General features: G+C 41.9%; 1 protein-coding gene across 1 annotated transcript in view; it reads left to right on the forward strand.

Annotated features, from left to right (window-relative positions):
- The window catches only part of EXOSC7 (exosome component 7), a 31,216-nt gene extending 7,948 nt beyond the window's left edge, over window positions 1–23,268 (forward strand). The window contains exons 4-8 of the mRNA XM_074943269.1: window positions 5,994–6,159; window positions 11,162–11,232; window positions 17,342–17,465; window positions 19,549–19,704; window positions 23,076–23,268. Coding sequence (XP_074799370.1) covers window positions 5,994–6,159; window positions 11,162–11,232; window positions 17,342–17,465; window positions 19,549–19,704; window positions 23,076–23,180 — 622 coding nt within the window. The 3' untranslated portion in view covers window positions 23,181–23,268. The remainder of the gene's footprint in view (window positions 1–5,993; window positions 6,160–11,161; window positions 11,233–17,341; window positions 17,466–19,548; window positions 19,705–23,075) is intronic.
- Window positions 23,269–24,986: the final 1,718 nt, after the last annotated feature.

Genomic DNA, 24,986 nt, shown 5'->3' on the forward strand with positions numbered 1-24,986 from the left:
AGATCTCATGTGTCATGTACTATACAGATAACTTCATGATAAATGAAACACAAGGAGTGGAGGCTAAAGTTCTCATAGCACTCATGTTTCAAGGTCAGCCAGTTGGGACGTCTCAATGCTTGAATCGTGTGCTGTGGTTTGTGTGAAGATGAAGAGAATTTATTTTTTCTCTTCATAAAGTCTATGAAGCTTGGTAGATAAACTGCAGTTCTCAACCTTAGGGACATGTCAAACTTTCTAGAGGGTATGGAGCACTTTGTCACTGGAGTTGCAATGCCACTTGTTCAAATTTGGCCTGGCCACTCCTCCGTCATAATGGTGGGGTGGCTGAGCCAAATTTCAGTGAGTGGCATTGTAGCCAGGCATGTGCAGTCGTCATGGCCACTAGCACTCTGTGATGCTGAACCTGAGACATACTGGACAGAAAACATTGTGAATATTAATGTATGTCTTTTTAAAAGGTTCCTGGCCTATGCACAGTTAGATAACAAAAAGAAAAGGAGGACTTGTGGCACCTTAGAGACTAACAAATAAATAAATTTGTTAGTCTCTAAGGTGCCACAAGTCCTCCTTTTCTTTTTGCGGATACAGACGAACACGGCTGCTACTCTGAAACCAGTTAGATAACAGGATCAGAGGACTGATTTACTGAAAGGAGAATCCAATTTGTTGGAGTCAATATATTGATGGCCCCAGTTCCATCTAAATTACATTCGAAATTCCCATTTTGTAAAGGGTGGGCACTCCAAGAAAAGGGGTCGGGGGCGGAGAGGTTGGAGGGATGTATTTTAAAAAATGTTGAGAACCCCTGATGTAGTGGAACTGGCCATAGCAGGAGGAAGGAAGGGGAGAGGAGGGACAGGATGGGCAGCTAGATGACTGTTTTTAAGCTGTAGAAGCTCACATTTAGGGGGTTTTTTTGTTTTGTTTTTTAAACTCTTTATGAATAGAAGTGCTTTCATTTGGAGGGATTCACTGCATCAGTCTGGCAGAAACAAATGCCACATGTCTGGCTTTTTCAGCCAGTTTTGCTCATCAAAGTTCTAAATGTGCTAAGAGAGCTTCTGGGTGCTGTCTGCATGTTAGAGTTATGGGGAGGTCTGGAGCTCGCTGCTGATGGAAATAATGAGAGTGCCTCCTTAAAGGATGGCAAGATGTTCTAACCAATTCTACCAGCCTGTGGATGGGGTTAGCGAAGCTTAAAGCAGGTGCCCGTCTAGACCATTTACTTAAGGTACTTTATTTTGTAAATCTGTACTTTTTACTGCAGAAAGTACATGGTCTATAGTGAGATCATTTAATGAGGCGCCAATGTAATACGAAAGTTCAAGAAAGCAGATTTGAAAATTGCAGTGGGAACCCCAGCTCTGAATTTCTTGACTTCCACACAATGAAAATTTCATCCTGAATGCATTGGGAATGTAGGTTTATTTTGATGTGCATATAATTAGCTGTTAAACTCCACCAAAATTTACAAACCCAGTTTGCTTTTAATTTAAGACTAAATTGTACGGTGCAAATAAATGATGTATTCATTCATATCTCTGTATACGCAAATTGTCCTTAGAAGCTTCCTATGTTCCTATTTAATCATATAATGAAAACTTAATGTTTTTATTAACTACCTGAGGCCTGAAACAGGAAGGTGGATAGAAGTCAGTGGGAGATGAAATAAACTAAGCTATTCAAGAGGAAACAGCTGGACTGATAACCTCAGGACTGCTGACATGGAGAGGTAGTCTGTGATGGAGGCTTCCTTACACTGGATTCCCTAGAAACTCTTGATTCTCCTAGAATGTGGCTGAGAGCTGTTTCTTAACTTTGGAGATTTTATTTTAAGTAGTATTCAGAAATAAGAATAGCACACTCCCTTTGGCCCGTGCTAGATCTGTGTGTGTTCTACAAATAAGTTTTTCTGAACTCTACTTCTGAGATTTTTACAGTGGGCAAAGTATTTCAAATGAGTGAATGTGAACATCTCTGCTACTACACTACTGTGATATCCAGTGACCTTAGGGTGGCAGTATTTACCATGTGTTTGGAAGTGACGTGGCTAGGTGTAGATCAAGGCTTAGTCCCTTGCAATTAATAAAATGATTAAGGTTATGATAAAATTCAGCGACACAGTTATCCAGATCAAATGTGCTAAGGCCTGGTCTACGCTTTAAAATTAGATTGACCTAAATATGTTGCTCAAGGCTGTGAAAATCATCTTGCTCTGAGCACTGTGGTTAGGTCAACCGAACCCCCAGAGTAGATGCAGCTAGGTTAACGGAAGAATGTTTCTGTTGACCTAGCTACTGCCTCTCGCAGGAGGGATTTTTCTGCCAGTGTAGGGAAGTGTGTATGCTGTGGCGCTACAGCGGCATTGCTGTAGTGGCTATAGTGTAGACATATTCCAAGTCTGTCATTTCTTACATGGACAGTACTCCAGTTGTCCAAGTAAAAATTTCAGCTTTTGACTCCTAGTTAATGCAAGTAAAAACTAAAGTTTTCAAAAAATAGCTTTTATACCTGCATTCTGAGACCTGCAAAATTTTAATAAGCAAAATTGGGGTTCAGTTTTGCAGTCCTGTTTAGACACGAATGGTTCCACTGACTTAAATGGGAGATACATTTGCTGAATTGAGCCCTTCATTGGTATGTAATTTAATAATTCTGGTGATAAGGCTCTTTTTAAATTTGATTATAGTTCTTCTGCGTGGGATTATAATTTTGGCTCATCGTTAATTGTGTAATCTTATTACAATGTGGCATTTATACATCTGCAAATGATAACATCCTGCCTTTTATTAGGGACCTGGAGGAAAAGGAAAAACAGTTAAAGCGTTTGAAATGTAAAGTATTAAGTAAGGCCTTCATTTTTAATGGCCCTTATTTCCTTTCTTTCTCTCTCTTTCTCTCTGTCACTCTGGAGAGAGATTTTTAAAAGGAACCCCACAGCGTAATGGACGGTCTTTTAGGTGAAAAAGGAGAAATTAGTTGAGATTGGCTGGAGCTGTTCTTGTTGAAGTCTGATCCTGTTTCCTAGAAGACAAAACAAGACACACACACACAAGTGGGGAGAAGAGAACAACAAAGATAGAAAGTGCATTTTCTGTCTCTGGTGTTAACTATTACTTGCAACCTCACTGCTGGAAAAACACAGGCCCAACACACAGTCTTATCCATCACTCTGAGACCTGGCAAAGTTGTACAATGTTGCACTGTTTAAGGCATTACTTTTGACTGCCTTTTTCTGATCAGAGGCTCACAGCAGTGTTGCAAAATACACAGTCTTAGCCGGTTAAGCCAGACTCTTACTAAACAGAAGGCAAAGGAAGAGAGAGAGGAAAAAAGAAGAAATAAGGTGGGGAAAGAGGACAAATGATGGGAAAGTGTGTCTGTGACAAAGTCTTACATGCCAGGTGTATTCAAGATGTAACCAATGATGGTGGAGGTGGCAATATCATCTGGGTTCCTCAGGACATCTCTCTGGATTATGATGAAGGCAAAATGGTGTCATGCCAGATCTTGGGATCTCAGAAGACTCTGGGGATGGCAGCCATGATGGGGAAGCTTGCTCATTCCCCTTCTTTTAATCAGCCAGCATTGCGATAGCCAGCTTCTCCCCTCCCCCAAAGTCTCTTTCTGAGGACCCCAGAGGGAATGATTGGCAGAATAGCCCGTTTTCTCATTATATTGTCCAGCAATTAGACCTAATTTCTGACACAGCAACTTTAGTTCATTGACTTTATTATAGACCAGTCAGCTTAACTTCAGTATCCCAAAAGATAGTGGAGCAAATAATTAAGCAATGTCTTTGCAAACACCTAGAACATGGGTGGGCCTGAGGGCCACATCTGGGTGGGGAAATGGTATGCAGGGCCATGAATGTAGGGCTGGGGCTGGGGTTGGAGTGCGGGGTGTGTGAGGGGATGTGGTGTGCAGGAGGGGGCTCAGGGGAGGGGTGCGGGGTGTGGCAGGGGGTTGGGGTACAGGGAAGCGCAGAGTGCGGGAACGGGCTAAGGGCAGGGGGTTGGGGTGCAGGAGGGGTTCAGGGTGTGGGTGCCTGTTCAGTGCCGCTTACCTTGAGAGACTCCGGGGTGGCAGCGGCGTGCAGCAGGGCTAAGGCAGGCTCCGCCGTAAGCTGCCCTCACCTCTGGGTACCACCCCCAAAGCTCCCATTGGCCACAGTTCCCCGTTCCCAGCCCATGGGAGTTGCGGGGGGCAGTGCCTGCAGGCGAGGGCAGTGTGCAGTGCTCTCTGTCCCCCGCCCCAGGGCTCGCAATCCTGTGGGCTGGATTGGAAGCCTTGACAGGCTGGATCTGGCCCGTGGGCTTTAGTTTGCCCTCCCCGAACTAGAAGATAATAAGGTGTTAATAATAGGTAGCAGTCAGCATGGTTTTGTCAAGAACAAATAGAGTCAAACCAACCTAATAGCTTTCTCTGACAGGGGAACAAGCCTTGTGGATAGGGAGGAAGCGGCTAATTCAGTCTGCCTCTCTTTTGCACCTTTTCCCATCAACATTTATCATTATGTGATTGAAACATTTTGTAAACTTTCCCACAATTGAGTTCACAATTAGGGTAAGGTTATAGGCCAGGGGTGGGCAAACTACGGCCCGCGGGCCAGATCTGGCCCATCAGGGCTTTGGATCCGGCCCGCGGGATTGTCACCCCTGTGGTGCCATGGGCCCCGCACCGCTCCCTGAAGCGGCTGGCACCCACCCCCGCAGCTCACATTGGTCGCGGTTCCCCGTTCCCGGCCAATGAGAGCTTTGAGGGAGGTACCCACAGGCAAGGGCAGCACACAGAGCCCTCTGTCCACCCCTCCCCCAGGAGCCGCAGGGATGTGGTGCCGGCTGCTTCAGGGAGCAGCGTGGGGCCAGGGCAGGCAGGGAGCCTGTCTTTGCCTGGCACCGCTCCAGGTAAGCAGCACCAGGCCAGAGTCTGCACCCCAAACCTCTCCTGCATCCTGCACCTCAACCCCCTGCCCTGAGCCCCCTGCCTTGAGCCCCCATCGCACCCCTCCTGCACCCCAACCCCCTGCCCTGAGCCCCCTCATGCATCCCTTCCACTGAGCCCCTTTCTACACACCACACCCCACACTCCCTCTCACACCCCAACCCCCTGCCCCAGCCCTACATTCATGGCCCTGCATACCATTTCCCCACCCAGATACGACTCTCGGGCCAAAAGGTTTGTCCACCCCTGTTATAGGCCCAGTTAGTTCAGCACACCCATGTTTTTCCTTCTGTATATATGAGAGTAGAATCAGAACAAGATTCAGAATGTTAGTTGGTTTGGGGATTTATTTTTTATAGCTGCCTTTGTTAGATAACACCTTTAGTTTTTAGCTGTGTGTAAGGCCCAAGGCAGCTAGGGATCTTCTTGCATGGATACCCATAAACTGAGCTTTGTTTTGGAATTAGGAAAGTGAAGGCTCATGCTATTCTCTGATCTTTTTTAAAAATAGATACTCTTTAGCTGGTACTCTCCATAAACTGCACTTGCTGAGATAATGAGACACTGTCTGCAAGCAACCCCATAACAGAGTATCCAGTAAAGACATTAATCATTAAGGTCATGCCGTTCTAAAAAGTCTCTTTCTTGTCTTTTTTTTCACCCCTCTTCTCACTGGTGTCTTTTGTCCCATTCATCTTTAACAGGCTGTATTGTTAACCATTTGGAACTTAGGGTAATTTTCTCTCTCTTTTTGTTTTTAATCATGAAGGGCAGAGGTAATTAAATATTAGTCTTAAACATTTCTGCAGAAAGTCAAGGAACTGTCCAGTATAGTCTGGTGACTAAAACAGATACTGGACTTCTGTATTCTTTTGCCAGCTCTGATGCTAATTTTGTGTGTTACCTTCATTTCCACCCTTGTAAAGTGGAAATAATACCTCCTTTGTGGAGATGATATGGGCATACTGTTTGTGAAATGCTTTGAGTCCTTGAATAAAGGCTGCTTTAGAAATGAAAAGTATCTATTTTCTTTTACCCCCATCCAGTTCAGCAAATGCCACTCCTGAATTTGAAGGCCGGGGAGGAGAAGAGCTTGCCACAGAGATAGTAAATACGCTCTACAGAATATTTAGCAGTGAGAGCACCATAGACGTGAAATCCCTTTGTATTAATCCCAGAGAGCACTGCTGGGTTCTCTATGTTGATGTTTTGGTAAGTGAAGCAAAGAAGAGGTAATTTAAGTTCAAGGGAGTCTTCAAGGTGCTGAGCTACAGAACATTAAAAAAAATAATTCAGTAATATTTTCAAAATATGTACACAGTTTAAATATCATTGCATGTCCATGCCTCACTGTAATGCTGTGTGGGGTGGGGGAAGAGAGGAAAGAAGGGTGGCTAACATAACCACTCACACCGTATATCTCTTGACACTGTATTATTGCTGGTGGATCCTTGGAACAGAACAAAAGCTTTATATCGAAGTGATGGGGCTTCTCCCTCCTCCCCCCTAGAAGGTTTAGATTTTATTATTGAAGTGTGTGTAGAGAGCATGAATACTTGATCTCTTTCTAGAATGAAAGCTAAATTTTGTCCATGTTCTGAAGTTAACCTAATGAGTTGCTAAATCAAAATAATGTGCTTAAAGTTTTCAGAGGGAGAGACAGCAAGACTTAATAGAGGTCTGGGAGCCAGGAACTCCTGAGCTCTATTCTCAACTCTGACACTTATTTGTCTAAGACACAGAGTCAGTATTTCCCTATTTTGTAAAATGGGTAATAACTGATAACTTCTTCCAACAGATGGATTAGTTCATGTTTGTAAAGTGCTTTGAAGATGTAAAGCTCAGTGATAAGTACAGTTGCCAAAGTCAAATTTAGGTCTGTGTTAACAAACAAGAACATTCAGAATGCAGACACATCTAAATAAAAGGTGTATGAAAATACAAATTCATTGTTCTTTTTTTAAAAAAGGCATTAGTCTAATTATCTAGGGATGTGCCTACTTTGACTAACTGTACAGAACAATCAGATGTCTACTGATGCAGTTGGTTACAGCCAGCTTATCAGAACCTAAAATAATTTAATTGAAAATGAAGGGCTGTTTTTGAAGAGTAGCACTGGGAACTTCAATTATTTGGTAAACATGAACAAAGCTACAGATTATTAGACAATATGCATCAGTAAATCACTTTTAAAATCTCATGTGTCTCTTACTGCACAATATTTCGAACTTCTTGTTTGAATTGTTCATGATACTGCCAAGTTTACCTTAGCAGTAATTCTGTAAACCTCCATGGGTGAGCAGATAATGTTAATGATGGGCATTTTGATTCTTCTTTCTTAGTCAAATTTAAATTGATTCCCACACTTACTTCTGTATAGCTTTAGTTATCTTAGATTGTTAAATATATCAGTATCTCAAAGCTCCTTATGTTATATACCTTGTTGATTCACATACTTTGTTACATGGTCAGGTTTATGCTTTTCGCCCAACTGAAAATTTTATTAGTAAGTCTAATGGAAATGTGTTCAGGACTAGGATTTGATAAGATGATAAGATTTATTGTATTTAAATCTATTGTTTCTTTTGGGGCTGGGCGGTGTGTACCATTGAAGAACTACTTACTCCTGGGGAATTCTGCACCACTGCGCACTTGCAGAGTTCATGTCCTCCGCAGATTTCTTTGCTTCCCCGTGGAAAAATGACTTTCTGACGGGGAAGCAAAGGGAAGCCACAAGAACAGTCATACGCCCCTGGGCACATCGTTTTGGGCGCCTGTAGCAGCCAGCAGAGAGGTAAATCACTGCAGGAAGCTGGGGGCGAGTGGTGAGGCTGGGGACGCTCCAGATGGTGTCTCCTACCCTGCGCCAGGCTCAGCTGCTAGTCCCAAGTGGGCTGGGGCGGAGAGGACGGGACTTCTTTTCCTTCCCTTGCAAGGAGCAGCCAAGTCTGGGTCAGATCCACCCCCAGAAAACTCCCCTGGCTGCAGGAAGCTCCATCCCCTCAGACTTTGTGCCCCCATCGCTCCTCAGCCATGGAGGAGGGGACACTGTATGGGGAACTGTTATCCTGTCTGCTCAACCCCCATACAACTGGGCCCCCCCACCACCACCATACCCTCACCCACTCTGTACCCAGAACCTCCCACCCCACCAAGCCTCACCTCCTGCACCTGGAGCCTCCCACACCCTAACCACAACCCCTCTGCATCTGCTCCCACCCCACCCCCAGATGAGGCCCATGCACCCAAACCCCCACCCCAACTAGTCCCACTCTCCTGCACTTGGACCACCGCAACAAGCCCCCGCACCCAGACCCCCACCCCACTGAGCCCCAACCAGCTACACCTGGACCCCCCTACAGAGTGTCTTTGCCCCTGTGCATCCGGATTCTTCCTCCCCACACTAAGCCGCCCACACCCAGATTGCCCCACATAGAACCCTCTCACCCTGCACCTGGATCCCCCCCACACTAAGCCCCTCCACACTTGGATCCTGCCAGGCTGAGCCTGCCTGCCCACACCTGGTGTACCTGCATGGAGGGGCAGGGCTCCATCATGTTTCTGGGGCAGGCCCAGCCCTTGCACTGTGTCAGGATTGGGTGCAGCCTCAACACTGAGTCCGTATCTGGGGAGGGGCTGCAGGATCTCCCACCTCTGCAGCCAGTGGAGTGTGCTCCCCACTGCCATGCTGGAGCCTCCACATTTATTTATTGTCTAAATTTGCAGAATTTTAAAATATTGTGCATAGAATTTTTACTTTTTTGTGTGCAGAATACCCTCAGGAGTGACTACTGCTGTTGCTACAACAAGCATCATTAATGTACGGATCTTTTCAAATCTCAGTGTTTAAATTTACCAAGATATTTGTGCTATTTCCTATTATAACTATAGGGAATGCCATAAGGTAGAGTAAGGATGTTACAAGGCAGTAAGAGTCCAATATTTGTAGGTATTTCTGTGAGAGTGCTCACTGTACTACATTTTAACGTTATACTAATGGCACATTATGGTGGAATTATCTGTAATGTCCACACTAATATCCAGTGGACTTTTCTGTTTTTGAAAGTGTAATGATGAGCAAATTAATGAGAGAACACTTTTTTTTACTGCATTTTCCACTAGATGCATAAGAATAGCTCCTTTTCATGTTAGTGGGAGTTGCACAGTAAGTTGAGGGGAGAATAAACCTCATTAAATTTCTGTCAGAAGTTTTTAAAAAACCTGCTTTCTTGGATATGCAATAGAGTGCATAGAAAATATTTGTTACTAAAATAGCTTGTTCTGAAAGATATCTGATTTCAGTGGGTTCTTGCGCCATTTCTTATTGCCATCTATATAACCATGCACAATTCCACAAAAGTATCTGAGTTTCAGCTCTTATTTGAGGGTAAGGTTTGACCAGTATATGCAACTTCAGGAGAAAAGGGAGAAGCGATTTCTTTAACAGATGGTGTTGATGTGAAGTCACTCATCTAAAAAGAAAGATACTTTCTTTGTTAATGGCCTGTATTTTATCTCCAGGATAGTCGAGACTTGTCTTAATTGGTTGCACAGTCACACTGTTAACGTTCAGTAGACTGAACCAAAAGGAGTTAATTAGACTACAAATTTGCATGCAGAACCCACCCAGGGGCTCTCAGCTAATGCTCTGGTTGTATGATAGTGGTCTCAAGAAATGATCATTCTATTTTTTTTGATGCAAAAAATTCCATTACCCCTAGAGCAGCACAGTGAGTACAGAAACAACCTAAGCCATGGATCTGCAGTCTTTTCACACCTACAGTTTCCTTTTGTTGCTGATGTTAAAGACTGGCTTTTAGGAGGCTTTTGTCATGATTGCCACATTTATAGTCCTCTTCACACAAATTGCCCCAGCAATCTGTCGTACTGGATGGGGAGAATGAGCGTGCGGTTTTTCCACCTTCTTAACAGCACAGCATACACATGGGAAGGCTACATTAGGCTCTAGTAAAATCTTAGCCATTTCCTGTTGAGCATCTGTAGAAGGGGTTTTTCTGTCATTACTGACTTGGAGACTTTTTCTCGAGGAGGATTAGGGCTGGGCCAGGCTTAGCATTTTATTTAACCACTCTTGAGTTTATTGTGGTTTGCAGAGGAATGGGTAGCTTTTTTTTCTTCCCACAACTCAACTGAACAGATTGAACAAACAAACATTCGCCATGTAGGAATGTTCGTTTAAAAGATACTGTTTTGAAAAAGTTGTATCATGGGTAGCACAATGGGTCCCTGGCCTGTAGGAGCTACTGTATTACAAATAATAAAAGTTTATATTGGAGGTCTGAACATAGCCTTAATTACAGTACAGACACATCTCGTCTGTTTTAATTATTATAGAGTGGTTTTATTGCATTTATCCAGTAAAATCCAATAACTACCGAAAATGGCAGGCTAATTTCTGTGTATCCAGCAATTGTTGCATAGCAGTAATTTGGTCACCCTGTGTCTTTTAGCTTTTGCTTTCACCTTTTGTCAGTTTCACCTTTCAGTCATCAGTCTGTCTTGGTACAAGTAATCAGTCTGAAATGTAACCTTTAGTTAATTTAGAGTTCATTTTCTCGTAGGCTTTTTAGTTTTCTATGCTGATTACATTGGCCATACTTCAGAACTGTACACTGTGAAACTTAATCCACTATCTTCACATGAGCCGAGTAGATTGGTGCATCCATGCATCTCCTGTTGAGATAGGGGCAAGTGCTTTAGTTGGGTAGATTTTTAAAAGAAGAAGAATTACATGGATTAAGAATGAATGCCATAACTCTCTTATTCTGAGTTTTTATTTTTAAATATTGCCATAACTACAGCTGGCTGAAACTTCCTGAATTTCACATTTGACAAAAAATTATTTTCAACAACTTATACCCCTTCAGTTTTCACTGAAAGTTTTAGAGTTTTTCAAGTAGCTGTAGTGGTAACGAATGCTCTTCTAAAAATAATCCTTACCACTGCATTTTTGTGATCACTATGCTGTGCACTGTGCTGTGTATATTTGATGGTTTTAAAATTGCATTTGAAAGCATTCACTTCAAAGTGCAATTTTGGAAAGAAACTGATCTAGTATAGTTGGCTGTGACTTCATAGGTAATGTTGAGTATAATTAAATATAGAAAGTTTTTTAGTGTTTCAGTGTCACAACAATTTAGGGAATATTTTGATTTTCTTATAATAGTTTATGGGTTTTGTGTTTTTACCTCAGTTATTGGAATGTGGTGGCAACCTCTTCGATGCAATCTCTATTGCAGTGAAGGCAGCTCTCTTTAATACAAGGTAAGGCACAGTTCTTAATTTTCTTGGGAGGATAAATACTTTCTGAGCACTTTTTTAAAGCTTAAACATTAAAACAAAAATTAAGGGATTGGCTGTCTAGGTCAACTTGCATCCAGATACAAAACTGAACATTTACATCCAGCTGAAATGAATTAGTGATTTCGGTCCAGTTTCTGCTGGGCAAGCGTCCTCCTTCATGACAAGGACGCTTATTAGCAAAGAGTTGAAAGATTGAATGAGCGTGGTAAGTGTAACATTGTCACCCCTTTAAACATGGCCAACTTCAGAAAAAGCTTATTTTTTGGCAGCAGTGTATAATTATAAAGACCTTCATGTCCTAATTTCCAGACAGGCTGAAGCCCATGGAGGCTGCAGGTGCTTGGCACCTCTGAAAATCACTTCCTCTGTCAATAGGGCTGTCAGACTGTCACCAGCTCTAAATTCCTGTATAAAAAAAATTAAGTTTTTTCTTTTGCATTAAACAACATGAATCCTGGTTCATAGTTTCTTCACAGAACTGTTGACTGAGAGAAGGAAAGTGTCGGTGAATGCCAGAGCTCAGCAAACCTTTGCGCAAGTGCGATGTCATTAACAAAACCATCAATTTTGCTTTGCTACCTACTCTGCGTGATGGAAGGCAGGGAGTCTGGAGCAGAGGCACTTTGCATGCCATTTCTTCATCTGCCTGCTAGCGATAGCTAAATTTGGCAACATGGATTCGCACTTACAGGAGTAAGTTAGCCAATACTTCAGCTGAATGGGTAGGTTCTACGTACAACCAGATGAAGAAAGTCCCCAATAGGCAAATGTTACATTTCTAGTTTGTCAATAAACCTTTGCAGCAAATTCTTTCCAACAAGAGTGTGATGAGTGATCTTGTGAACAAAAGTTGCCAAATGTTGCATAGTGAGACTCCCAGAATAGCTTTCCCAAAGTTAAAGTTTGTTGCAGGCGCAAGAGGTCTGAAGGTGATCTCAGACTGTTCTACAGCAGTGTAGTGAAACTCCATTGGCTTCAGTAGTTACTCCTGAGTTACGCCAGAGCGAAATCCGATTGCAGCTCTATGGTTGAAAGCATCATACAAGGAAAAAAGCATGGTTTTGAAGACATATATCAGATTGTTAAAATCTGTTTGTTCAGACATGAAGAAAGTCTCTTGAGATTGAGAGAGACAAGATGGGTGAGGTAATATCTTTTATTGGGCCAACTTCTATTGTTGAGAGAGACCAGCTTTCAAGCTTACGCAGAGCTCTTCTTTAGATCTGGGGAGCATATTCAGAGTGTCACAGCTAAATATAAAGTGGAACAGGTTGTTTAGCATAAGTAGTTACCTTGATTAGTCCCTTGAAATGTGTTAAGGTGGCCTGTTAATACCCCTCTAGTCCTGGTGGGGGAGAGAGGTTGAGACAATAACTCTGCTATACTTCATTCCTGTTGGTATTTTACTGAACGGTCTCCTGTTTTAATCATCTCCATGGTGGCTTTTTTAAAGGAGTAAAGTGTCCCTGTAATGTGGAATCCATTAAAAGTTATATTCTCACACATTGGGAAGCTGCCAAAGACTTGCGAACTTGCTAAGGGTGAAAAAATGTTGCAAAACGATTTTATGGGAAAGCTGCCTGGATGCTGTTAGTCTAAATTCTAAGTTTAGTTTGTAACAGCTGCTGTTCCATGGTTCTTTTTTAGATCACTTGTTTGTGCTTTATGTACAAGATATCTGGGCTTTTTGAAATGTAGTTTAAACAGAAGTCCTATTTTGAAGGATACTGTATATAAAGAAAATACAAAAACTAAAACAGAACAGCACTGGGTTAGGAAAAACTTATTGCAAGCTAACACTGGAGGACATGATTCGTGCCGTGCTTGCTTTAATAGTTCTTTCAAAAACAGTGCCTTTTAAACTAGATATCTTTCATCTAGCATTTGAGTTAGCTTCATGGCACTTATGAGAGTGAGAGACTAATGGCTTGAGTTTGGACTAGTGTGGGCAAACACTGTCTAAGCTTCTCCAAAGCCACTGCCAGTACCTTCTTTCAGTTTTGACCTACAAGATTCTTGCTTATTTCACTTGAGAGCTTATTTCTCTGTTCAAGTATGAACTGGGAAGAGCTATTGTTGTGAGGAACGTGAAGAAACCACCAAACTCACTTTTATTTGTGAACTAAGAACTTGAGCTCTGGCCTTCAGAGGTGAAAGGCACTAATCCACTATGCAATCTAGTCATTCTTTCCTTCCCCTTTTCTTAGTTCCAGATATTTACTTCTTTACAGACTACTTTGAAGTTTCCTACAGCAGCTACTAGCCCACCAGAAAAATATCACTTCAATCACGTTAGTCTATTTAAAAACTAACTTCAGTATTTTTATCAATGCCAGACAATTCAAATCTAACTGTCCTGAACTTGTCTCTCATAGCTATATTACTTTTCCTTCATAGTAATTTGTGACCAAGTTTCCATTATAAACCTGTTTTCAAAGGTGTTTATATCAGCTTTAAAAAGACCAGCTCTTGCTTGAAACCTGGAATCCAAATTAGTGTGTTCTGACTGCCATTGTTTTTGAAGCATTTAGTTCTCAAATGCCTATCTGAGCCTTGTAGAGCAATAATTTTATCCTTAAAACCAAGCTTGTGTAGCTTCCATCATAGCTATGGGCAATCCTTTCTTTAGGCTTCAAGGAATCCAAGATGGTGACCTAATATGATGGCATATTTAATTAATAAATATTGCATTGTTTAGACAGCTTTAAATGACTCACCGAATACTAATTGAATAGTATTCCTTCAGTTCTAGTACTAAGTAGGTATCTAAAGGCACTTAGGGCACATTCAGCTGTAGTAGTAATCTGTATTTTAGTGGAGCTGTATATACGCCAGGGCTGAATTTGCCCCATTGTATATCCACTGTTGTGTTTTGGAACACAAACCTCTGTATGTTGGGGCCTGGAACAACGTTCCTCAAGTTATTGCATAAATGTACAAATACAGTGCTGTGGTTTAGCATATTAAACTATTATGGCATATGCATAATTGTAACACTAGCAAAAGCTAGATAGATTGTGACTTTCGGCACTTGTAACTGAAAATAGTCACTATATCAACATTAGATGTCACTCTGCCCCTTACCCAATAACAGGGTAGTGATGGACCTCTCTCCCCCCCCCCCCCCCCCCCCCCCCCCCCCGGGCACCAGTAGAGACCACTTGCAGATGTAAAGCTAGTTTTGCAGGTGGCAGTTCTAGACCTCCTGCACTGAATTGAGAGCATTGCTGGTGTGCAACTGGGTACTCGTGTGCTGGCTTTGCAGTTGCTGCACTGATGAACCTTCTGCAGGTTTTAACACTATTGTGGGACCTCAACAAATAAGTAGAGTGCACAAAAATAGAATGATTAGATTTACAATTTGCTTAGTCTGGGTTCTGGAGAGAAGGCTTTTCACAAGAGATGGGGAATCTGATGCTTTCCAGGAATGCCCTTGATCCTGCAAAAATCTATTTCTACTTCTTGCTTATTTACCAAGGTAGCTGTGATCACCTCCCCACTTCTTTCGTGCTACTAATATTCTTCTCTGTCTGCCCAGTTCATGCTGTCCCCTCTTGTCTTAGTAGATGTTTGTTCTTGTCCATGACTTCATCTCCTCTTGCCTTGAGTACTGCAACTCCTTCCTCTAGGGACTTTCCAAATACTAGCTCTTGCAACTGCAGCATATGGAGATGCATTACTACTTGCTGCCTTCTGTGTACGTTGCTTTCCACTTCCTATGCAATTCAGAACAGGGGTTAAAGATTGCTTTCTATGGACTTGATTTTAGCCTTCTTCTAGTCTCTCTGCTTGTCTAGCACACTGCTCTGATTCTATCCCTCCAAACAACCTTGTTGCTGTTGGCTCAAGAGCTTTCTCCTTTATAACATGTCATCTTGTATCAGCCTATGTGTAACCAGCTAACTGTCTTGCCCTCTCAGTTGTAAATAAAGTGTTGTTAATTTTCAGCTGAAAATATCTTATGTAACACTACAGAGTGCTTTAGATGCAGTTATGTAAGACTATACAAAATAGATGCATTCTGTTTATTTTAAAAGATTTTTGTTTTGGTTGGTCAGTATTATGCAGGGAATATGCCTCTTCTCTCTGCAGATGTTTAAGCTGTTACGAAGCACTTGCCATTAGGACTCAATATGAACTGCAACTAAAATAGTTTCCAGGGATTAAAAAAACAAAACAAAATACTTTGCTCCTGTAAGGAAAAAATGTTCATTAAAGCTGTCCAGATATTTTACTTTAAAAGATGGTACAGAATGCATAGAGTCTAATTTGTAACACACACGACGCTGTGCTGTAAAAGTATTAATATAAACAAATATTGCTGTTAGATGTCATCCAGTTACCAAAGCTAATTTTTCAGAGATGCACTGAGGTGTGTTATATCTTCAAGGAAAGTGCACAGACATGGGAGATCTGTTTTCTTTTTACTGGCCTACAAAGTAAGAGCTTTCATGCTGTATTCATCCCTGAGGGGAAGCAGCCTTCTTACACCAATGGATTCCATCAGAATTGGACCAGGGCTGAACATGGCCTTCACGTTATGGGCAGGAAAAATAAAGCAAATGATTATTTGGAAACTGTTCCAACTGATCTTTTATTCATTACCATAAGAATGTTATGTTCATCTTTTTTTAAATTTCCATGGAATTTATACATACTGTGCATATAATATGGCCAACTATGTCCTATAAGTCTGACAAATTTTAAAATATAGAGACTTATCCTTCACATTCACATTTTAAGTAATATGTGAAATTGAAGATCTCAGGCATTACTTCGTCTGTTGAACAAAGGGTTTGGGAAAAGTATATATAATCCTTCTTTGTTAAAGTGTAAAATCTGTTCTGGATGAAGATGTCTGAAGAATTCATTTCTTTCTCTTGATTAGACTCCTCCTAAGTGGGGAATGTGTCCTAAAACATTCACCTATACAAGGTTATCCCATCCTATATACTTCTCCGAACTTGTGCCTCTTGATTTTCATTGCTGTGGCTGATAGGAATAATGGAATTGATCAAGAATGTGAGGGGGTAATTTCCGTTTGGCAGATGTCTAGCACAGGGACTGAAAAATTGACTGCATGCTTCTTGACACTAGTTGAAGGCCTAAACGTGCGAGCCAGAGGTAGACGTGAAATTTGAAGGTTGAGAGTCAAACTAGCACCTTTGTGAGAGGTCCAGCCCCCTGACATCCCAGTTTTTATGGAGGATGCTGGCATTTCTACTGAAGCTTCTCTTGGGACCCTGCTTGAGGCTCTGTTTTTCTTATCTACCTCTACTAGCTGCCAGGAGGCCCTACTGTAGAAGGGGGAGAATCTCTCAACTGGTGAGGAAAGCATTCTGCCACTCTAGCCTTCCCCCAGTAGTTAGTCTCCTTCCTCCTTGAATAACATTAGTCCTTATGTCTGCTTCTGGTCATAGCTTTTCCCAGCATTAGCAGCAACACAAAATTGGCACGAGTTTCACTGCCACCCACAGGATTATGGATTGTAGCACTGAAACAAGATCAGAGCTTTGTTAGCTTAACTCTGTTCCTGCTTGTTTAAACTATACGCAGAAGCAGCAGAACCCGAGAAGTTGCCATCCGCAGACCCTAGATGACAACATTGCATCACTTGACAGTTGCTTCATAGCGTAGTTGTGTAACTGTAACAACGAGAAGCTTTAGTATTTAAATACTAATCTAAATTCTGAAGAAATGGATTTTTGTAAGGACTCATTCTTGCCATGTAAGCACTGGTTTCTCCCCTGAGCCCTGACAATGTATAGTTGATCACTTACTTGCTGGTATGTTTAAACAAAAAAAGCATTTTATCATTAACTGATGTGACTATGGAGATCAGAAGCATTCTTTAGAATTAAGGCTAAAATCCTTCAGTACTAAAAATGGGCATGTTTGTTTTTGGTGTTTTTTAGTAGTCTTTCATCTGCATTCTCTTTCTTTAAAAAGAAGCGTTCTTTACAACGTTTAACAGCTTTATTTTCTCTAGGAATGGGGCAGGCCTACATAACAGATTGGAGAGTGGTAAAGTAATATCCAGTAAGTTTTGCATATGCTTCTGTTTCAATAGGATACCCAAAGTGCGTGTTTTGGAGGATGAAGAAGGATCAAAAGAGATTGAGCTCTCTGATGACCCTTATGACTGTATTCGACTTAATGTGGATAATGTACCCTGTATCATCACATTAAGCAAAGTAAGCCTGTAGAAGTTTGTAAATTATTTAGCTTGTGACTCTTCTATAGACTTTGGCAACAGGAATTGACCTGCCACTATGGGTTGGGAGAAACCATCTTTTCTTTGATGACCAGAGCCATGAGATACCCCCATACTAAAAATAAGTTCTTGGCTTCCATCCTTGAATTTATTTTTTGACTTGGGAGGCGGGAAAGAAAATCTTTGTGGAAAGAATGTTCCATCTCCCTCTCAAGTTGTGTGTCTTGGTGGAGTGGAAATCTGCAGTAGCTAATCCTGCTGTATTCTTGGGCTGGAACAATTAACTATCCATCCATCAGCTGCTTGCTCATAGTGAAGTGGACACTAGCATTGGTTTCTCTAATATGCTAACATAATATCTGTTAGCCATTTAAAATGTTGCAAACCTATTTGGTGAGCCACTGAAGAAACAGAAACTTTGTTGATGGAGCTCACCTCATGCCCACCAACACCCTGTGAGACAGGTAAGCGTTATTGCTAGGGCCCTACCAAATTCACAGTCCATTTTGGTCAATTTCACAGTCATAGGATTTTTAACAGAGTAAATTTCATGATTTCAGCTACTTAAATCTGAAATTTCACAGTGTTGTGCCTCTAGGGGTCCTGACCCAAAAAGGAGTTGTGGGAGGGTTGTAAGGTTATTGTAGGGGGGGGTTGTGGTACTGCTACCCTTACTTCCGCGCTGCTGCCGGCAGCGGCCCTGCCTTCAGAGCTGGCCAGCAGCAGCTTCTGGTCAGGAGCCCAGCTTTGAAGGCAGAGCGGGGCCCTCAATCAGCAGCCACCACTCTCCAGCCACCCAGCTCAGAAGGCAGGAGAGCAGAATTAAGGGTGGATTTGGTCTGGTATTGCCACCCTTCCTTCTGCGCTGCTGCTGGTGGCAGTGCTCCTTCAGAGCTGGGCACCTGGCCAACAGCCACTGCATTCTGGCCACCCAGCTGTGAAGGCAGCGCAGAAGTAAGCATGGCAATACCACGATCCCCCTAAAATAACCTTTCAACCCCTCTGCAACTCCCTTTTGGGTCAGGACCCCCAATTTGAGAATCGCTGGTCTCCCAGTGAACTCTGTATAATGTAGGGTAAAAGCACACAACACCAGATTTCACGGTGGGAGATCAGATTTCACGGTCTGTGACCCATTTTTCATGGCTGTGAATTTGGTAGGGCCCTAATTATTGCCATCATTTTTCAAATAGAGGGACTAAGGCACAGAGAAGCTAAGTGACCTACACACAGCAGGGAGCAGAACTCCTTGTTCATAGCTGTCAAGTCTACTCTCCCTCTCAGTATCACTATTTTCTTAAATTCTGTAAAGTCAGTTGCATTCTGTGTGTGTGTTGGATATCCCACTTGCATCACTTTGTTTTCTAACAGTGAATTATCTGCCCATCTCTTCAACCTTTCCAGCCACACAGCAATTGCCATAGTGTCAACTGTCCTTCTTGGCTTGGTCATGAGACAGCTTGCATGCTGTCATGCAAATTATTCTGTTTTCTAAGTGTTACATAAATAATAATAAAAGCTGTCACTGAGGCAGAGACTGAATCTCACCTCTCCTGAGCCTTAGGCATGGGTAACTTTTGTGGATAAAATTCCACAGTTGGGGTGAAAAGTTGATCCTTTTTAAAAAATGTGTATAAAATTTTAAAGGAGCTTCTCACTATTGCCAGGTGTTTGGAATGTTAAACTAAGTTCCATGTGGATGAATTAAGAGTCAGAATGTAGGTAAAGTGGCCAAAGGTGCATATTTATCCCATGTACATAGTATGTTTATAAGCATGCACACACAGTAACGTTGCACTGTCAGCAGTTACAATGCCCTATATCAGGGAGCTATATTTAATGACTGACACATCTGCAGTGACTTAGGACATGAGCAAAACCAATGACCAGACAATATTTTTATTTCTTAGGATTGTAGCATACAGATAAACTGACAGGTTAGTGGTTTGGTGGCGTTACCTCCAATGCTCTTAATTCCATCACCCAGGAAGGAGCTTTTTCATAATTAGCTGGACACACAGTTTTTAAAAATCCAAAAGTAAAATATGTCCTTGGTTCTGCAGATTGGCTGTAGGCATGTGGTTGATGCTACCCTTCAGGAAGAAGCTTGCTCTTTGGCCAGCCTGCTCCTTTCTGTGACCAGCAGAGGTACCTTTACGTGTATGAAGAAATTGGGGAACGGTAGTCTTGATCCAGAGAGTATCTTTGAGATGATGGAGGTAAGAAGTGCTGACTCGCGACTTCTGCTCACAAAATGGAGAAGTGGATCTTGCGCTTTTGAAAAATTGCAGTGTGGGCATAATTAAAGGGATACTAAAAACTAACTTAGGTGCAAAAAGTGACTTGTGGAAGGTCCCAGACAGCTTCCAAGGAATCTGAAATACCTATGGGAATGAATTTCGCTTATGCAGACCGTTTGCAATGTCCCCTCTGACACTGCAATAATCTGGGTTTTCTTTTATATAGTAGTGCCATACTAGCAAAACTTCTTCAAAGTTAAGGTGACTAACGTTATTTACAAATCCTATATTTACAAATCCCTTCTGACCTTAAAGTCTATGATTCATAAAGAACATGTTTCAAGTCTGATAATTTCTCTTTGAAACTCAAAGGAAAACAAAACTTCTTTAACATACAGCAGTTATCACAGAACAGAACTGGAACTTGTGAACTGGTACTTCACATATTCTTTAATTTTCATAACTTGTTTTTCATGTTTTTAAATTAACTTATTTAGCTAGTGATTGTTACAATCATAGGACTTTACTTTTCACATTTTGTTTTAATATCTTTGTATCTGTCCTTTTTACTGATGTGATCTTCTTCCCTGTCTATAAAAATATTTAGAAAGAAATACTGTGGTAGCTGGCTGCAGTTCAAGTTGACTTGGGAATTTCACTTTAAATCCTTCTTTAGGCCTCTCTCAGAAGCTTCCCTTTGGTGTGAAATTTCTCATGCCCAGACTTTCTCATGCCCAGTATATACAAATGAAATTTCTCATGCCCAGTATATACAAATGAATTTTGTACACAAGCTTTGTGTATTTCCTTTGCACTTTAATTCAAAATTGGCTTTGTTTCTGAAAACCTTCACATTTGGCATAAACATGGCCCTAGTGAGAAATAGAGCTAGGTCAGAATTGGTTTCCCCATCGTGTGAAAATTTGAGCTTTCAAAAACCTTTCCCCTTTTGCATTGGGATGAAACATACCTTTTTAGAAGCATTGATGAGAAAGCAGAGGGACGCCAGCTCCAGAATTAATAGCTCGGTGGCTAGGGCACGCGGCTGGTATGTAAGAGACTCAGGTTCAAGTCTATGCTCTGAATCAGGTAGAGCAGAGACTTGAACCTGCGTTTTCCACATCGAGGCGAGTGCTTTAACCACAAGGCTTTTAACTATTCTTGGGGTTCTCTCTCCCAGTTACATGCTGGACCTGAAACTATTGTCAAAACTAGTATGTTCCTGCAAAACGTTTATTTTGACAAATAGGCATTTTCCAGCAAAACAATGTTTTTGTCAAATTCCTCACCAGCTGTAGTGAGGAATGCAGAAATTGGAGCCAGGTGTGAAAGCAATTGGTTAAAGTGGAAATGACATGCTAAGCACGCATGACACTTCACTTTCTCTTGATGTGATTTAAAGTCTGGGTGTTAATCTTGGCTCTACCATTGAGCTCCTGTTTGCTCTGGAAAAAGTAATTTCACCTCTGTGCCTTAGTGTACCCATTTGTAAAATGAAAATAGTAATTTCTAGCCTGCCTCACAGGTGTGCTCTCAGGATCTGTGTTGGTACAGAGCTTTGAACATTTAAAGGTGTATGCTCCAAGGGTCAGATACTATACTTCAAAGGTATTTAGCACCTAACGATGGAGATAGGAGCCTAATGGGATTTTCAAAAACACCATAAGCAGGTGAAGCACCTAAGTCCCATTGGAAAAAAGGCAATTAGGCACCTAACTTACTTAGGGCCAGATTTACAAAAGCTCCTAAATGTTACTGTACAAACAAGTATTGACTCCTGTGACAACCTAAGAGTTAAAACTTAACTCAGTAGCCCACTATGTTATGTTGCCCCTCACCTGTTTTAAAGAAATCTCTCCTCCTTAAGTGGTGATGCATTTCACTGAAAGAAACAAGACAAGGCTTTGTGGGGGGAAGCAAAGAATTCTTTCTTTGGCTGGGGGTCTGACTGGTCCTGTTCCCAACACAGCAGCCTGTTTGGGGAACGGATGGAACAAACAAAGCCAAAAGCACAGGGTCTGTGAAATGGAACAGTTTCAGAACTGTTGCTTGACACACTTATATCCTCCAGTGGATTGACTCCAGCCCAGAAAACATTCAGCCTTGGGGTGAACAGACATTCCAGCCAGCACATCGCTTTTAGGAAAGCAGCATGACTGCTCAGCTTTGGAAAGATGCCAGAGCTACACCTCTTACTGGATTAAAGCCCTCTATGAGGGAGTCAGGCAGAAATAACTGAGACGACAGTGGGCGAAAGACAGGACCTGTGCACCAAGCAGGGGTAAAGGAGCCTTGTGTTGGAGATAGCTGGGCTAGACATCTGGTGTGGGAGTGGAGCAGAATACTTCATCCTACCCCCTGGGGCTGCAGCGTTACCCCAGCCCATTGATTGTAACAACTTCTGCACCTTCCCTACATGAGGAGTTTTGGTCAGTGGATCCACATAGTCCTATACCACCCCGTCTCTCCCAGGCTTGCCCCAAATGCTCTTCCTGAGGCTACAGAGCATTACTGCATGAGGAGGTGCTGGGGGAGTTGTAGTATCCTTCTCAATAGCCTGGCTCCTTGATCAGAGCATCTGCTTCATTTTATGGTTTCATGCCCCCATGTAGAGCTTGGTCTTGCCCCAATTAAATGGTAGGTAGTTTTATGGTTCTTTAGTTATAAAATTGAGGAGCAGCTTTCTTCAGACAACTTGGCCGTAGTTTCTATTCAATAGCCACAGCTTGAGCTGCCCATTGACCTTTTAAGGACAGTGAGCTGGGTTCCTCTCTGCTCAGGGAATCTTATGGTTCCATGATCCTATGCCAGCCAGGCCTAGGGGAAGTTCTGATCTACACTACTGCCATAAGATACCTAAGAGATCTTTGCCAGCAGAGGGTGGGTGCAGGCTCTCCTCCCATGTGTGTTTTCTTTCAAATGTCCCTATACTAGAGATATCGGGGAGGAGGCTGGTGCAGGAGTTGCTTCTACTGTGTTTATGCCATTGGAGAGTTCCCTGCTGCAAAGAAAATTTTCTCCTGGCCATTTACAGACCAAATCTAGCCCCTGTGAGGCTCCTGCCTGGGGCAAGCTCATACTAGGGAATCTGGCCCACTGAGTTTTTGATGAATTGGCACACTTGCCCCTGGTTTGAACAATTTTGCTTTGGAGGGTTTTTTCCAAAACTTTTGATCAAGTTAAAAGTCCCCCCCATGCTGTTTGTCTTAGTTCAGCTATGCCCTTTACAACAGCTGGTGTATATTACTCATTAAGGGAAAAAATAGTTGACAGAAGGGGAAGTGTTCCACATAAATTCTCTTCCTGTTAGTTGGATGCCTCAGCTTTGTCTTGCCTTCTTTGCATTACAGACAGGAAAACGGGTAGGCAAAACATTGCACGTTTCCCTACAGAAGATCTTAGACAAAGAAGAGAGTCTGGGGACAACACGACAGAAGGTTGGATTCCTAGGATGATGAGTTTCATCAATGCAGATATAAATTTTCAAGTTATTTTTCAAAGCATGATCTTGTCAGTTTGTATGTGAAATAAAGGATATTTTTGGTTTTAATGTTGTCATGTGTCCTAACCACATTGAAGAGGTTTTTAAAATGCAGTTAGCGAAGCCTAAGGAAACTTAACTAAGTCTTAAATGAAAATAAATTAATTTGAAATGCTTCAGACTGACTTCTGAATTGTACCCAGGAATTGCACTAATCTAACAGTCAATACAGCTACCTTGCGTGGACACTTCTAAATTAGTTTGTGTGGCCAAAACAAAATTTCCATCTGTACAAAACAAGAGCAGTTGCACACTGGAAGTCAGCATTTGGCTGTAGAAGTTGCTTTATTCACTATGCAGATAACACAAATTGAAGTAATAGGGGATTATCTAATCAAAGAATGTTTGATTTCATGAGTTAGTTTGAAGTGGACATCTAGCTCTGTGCTTATGAACAATAGCTGAAACGTAAATTCCTAATTTGCATTTAAGACCAAAGTTAGTTTAACCTTTAGAGTCCTATTTCCCCCCTTTTCTAATGTGAAGAGAAGTGTCAAATTTAGCTTCCAGCTCTGACTGGCTTTTCTCCTTTCTGCACCTCCTGCCAAAGCTCCAAATGTGAAACTGAGGTGTGAAGTGGGAGTTTAACTGCTGCTCCCCCCTGAATAGCTGGTCAGACCGCCAGTCCGAGTTAACACTGCACCAGGCAGCACCAGTTGATGCAACGGTGTAACTCCTGAAGAAGCAATGCTAGTCCCTCCTTGTATGGAACTATTTCCAAACCATTGTTGTTTCCCTTCTGTGAACTTTTTCCAGTCCCACTGTACAGGTGTCTTGTTGAGAAGAGGTAACCAGAGCTGGACACAATATTCAAGGTGTGGGTGCACCATGGATTTATATAGTGACATGATATTTTTCTATCCTGTTCCTAACATAGTGTTAACCTTTTTTGACTGCCGCTGCACCTTGAGCAGAAGATTTGGCCTCATGTTCAAAAGTTCTCTGAAGATTGTTTTTGGGTGGTAACAGCTAATTTAGAATCCCTCACCATATATGTGTAGCTGGGATTATTTTTTTCCAGTGTGCATTACTTAGCACATAATATTCAAATTTCATCTGCCATTTTGTTGTCCATTCTCTCCCAGTTTTGAGAGATCACTTTAACTCTGTATAGTGTGAAAACTTTGCATTTTACTCTTCACTTGACATCTAACATTCCTCGCCCCTACGTGATGATCTCAGAAAACAGAATCTGCTCTAAAGTAGGTTTTGTAGGAAGTTAAGACATCAGTTCATAAGTTTTGATTTCACTCCTTAGCTGAAGTTCTCAAAACTCAGTTGCATATAGGAGAGTAGATGCAGGATAAAATTGTATAGGACAATGTCAACCTTTAAGTCAGAGTACTTTGGACAATGTATGTGCAGCTTCTGTTAGCAGACATAACTAAAAGAATGAGACGTGCTGCATTCAACAGAGAGGAGGAAGAGAAAGCTGGAGGGAAAAGTTTAAATAAATAATTTGCAGAAGCTGAATATTTCAGCCAAAAGCATACAGCTGTTTGGAATGATCCTTTTGCATAAACATTGAGGCCGCTGTCCTCCAGAAAGAAATTAACATGCTTTGGGGCATGTCATCCAAGTTTTTTTTCCTCCAGTTTCCATTATTTAAGCTTCCTAACATTTTTAGTTTAACATCTCAGAATTAAGAACTGAAAGAGAGGTTTCTTTCAGGGGAGGTGGGCTGTAGGTTCTTTTGCAGACCACCATATTAAATTAGAAA

The sequence above is a fragment of the Natator depressus genome, chromosome 2 (genome assembly GCF_965152275.1).
Source record: "Natator depressus isolate rNatDep1 chromosome 2, rNatDep2.hap1, whole genome shotgun sequence".
In the NCBI taxonomy this organism is placed as follows: Eukaryota; Metazoa; Chordata; order Testudines; family Cheloniidae; genus Natator; species Natator depressus.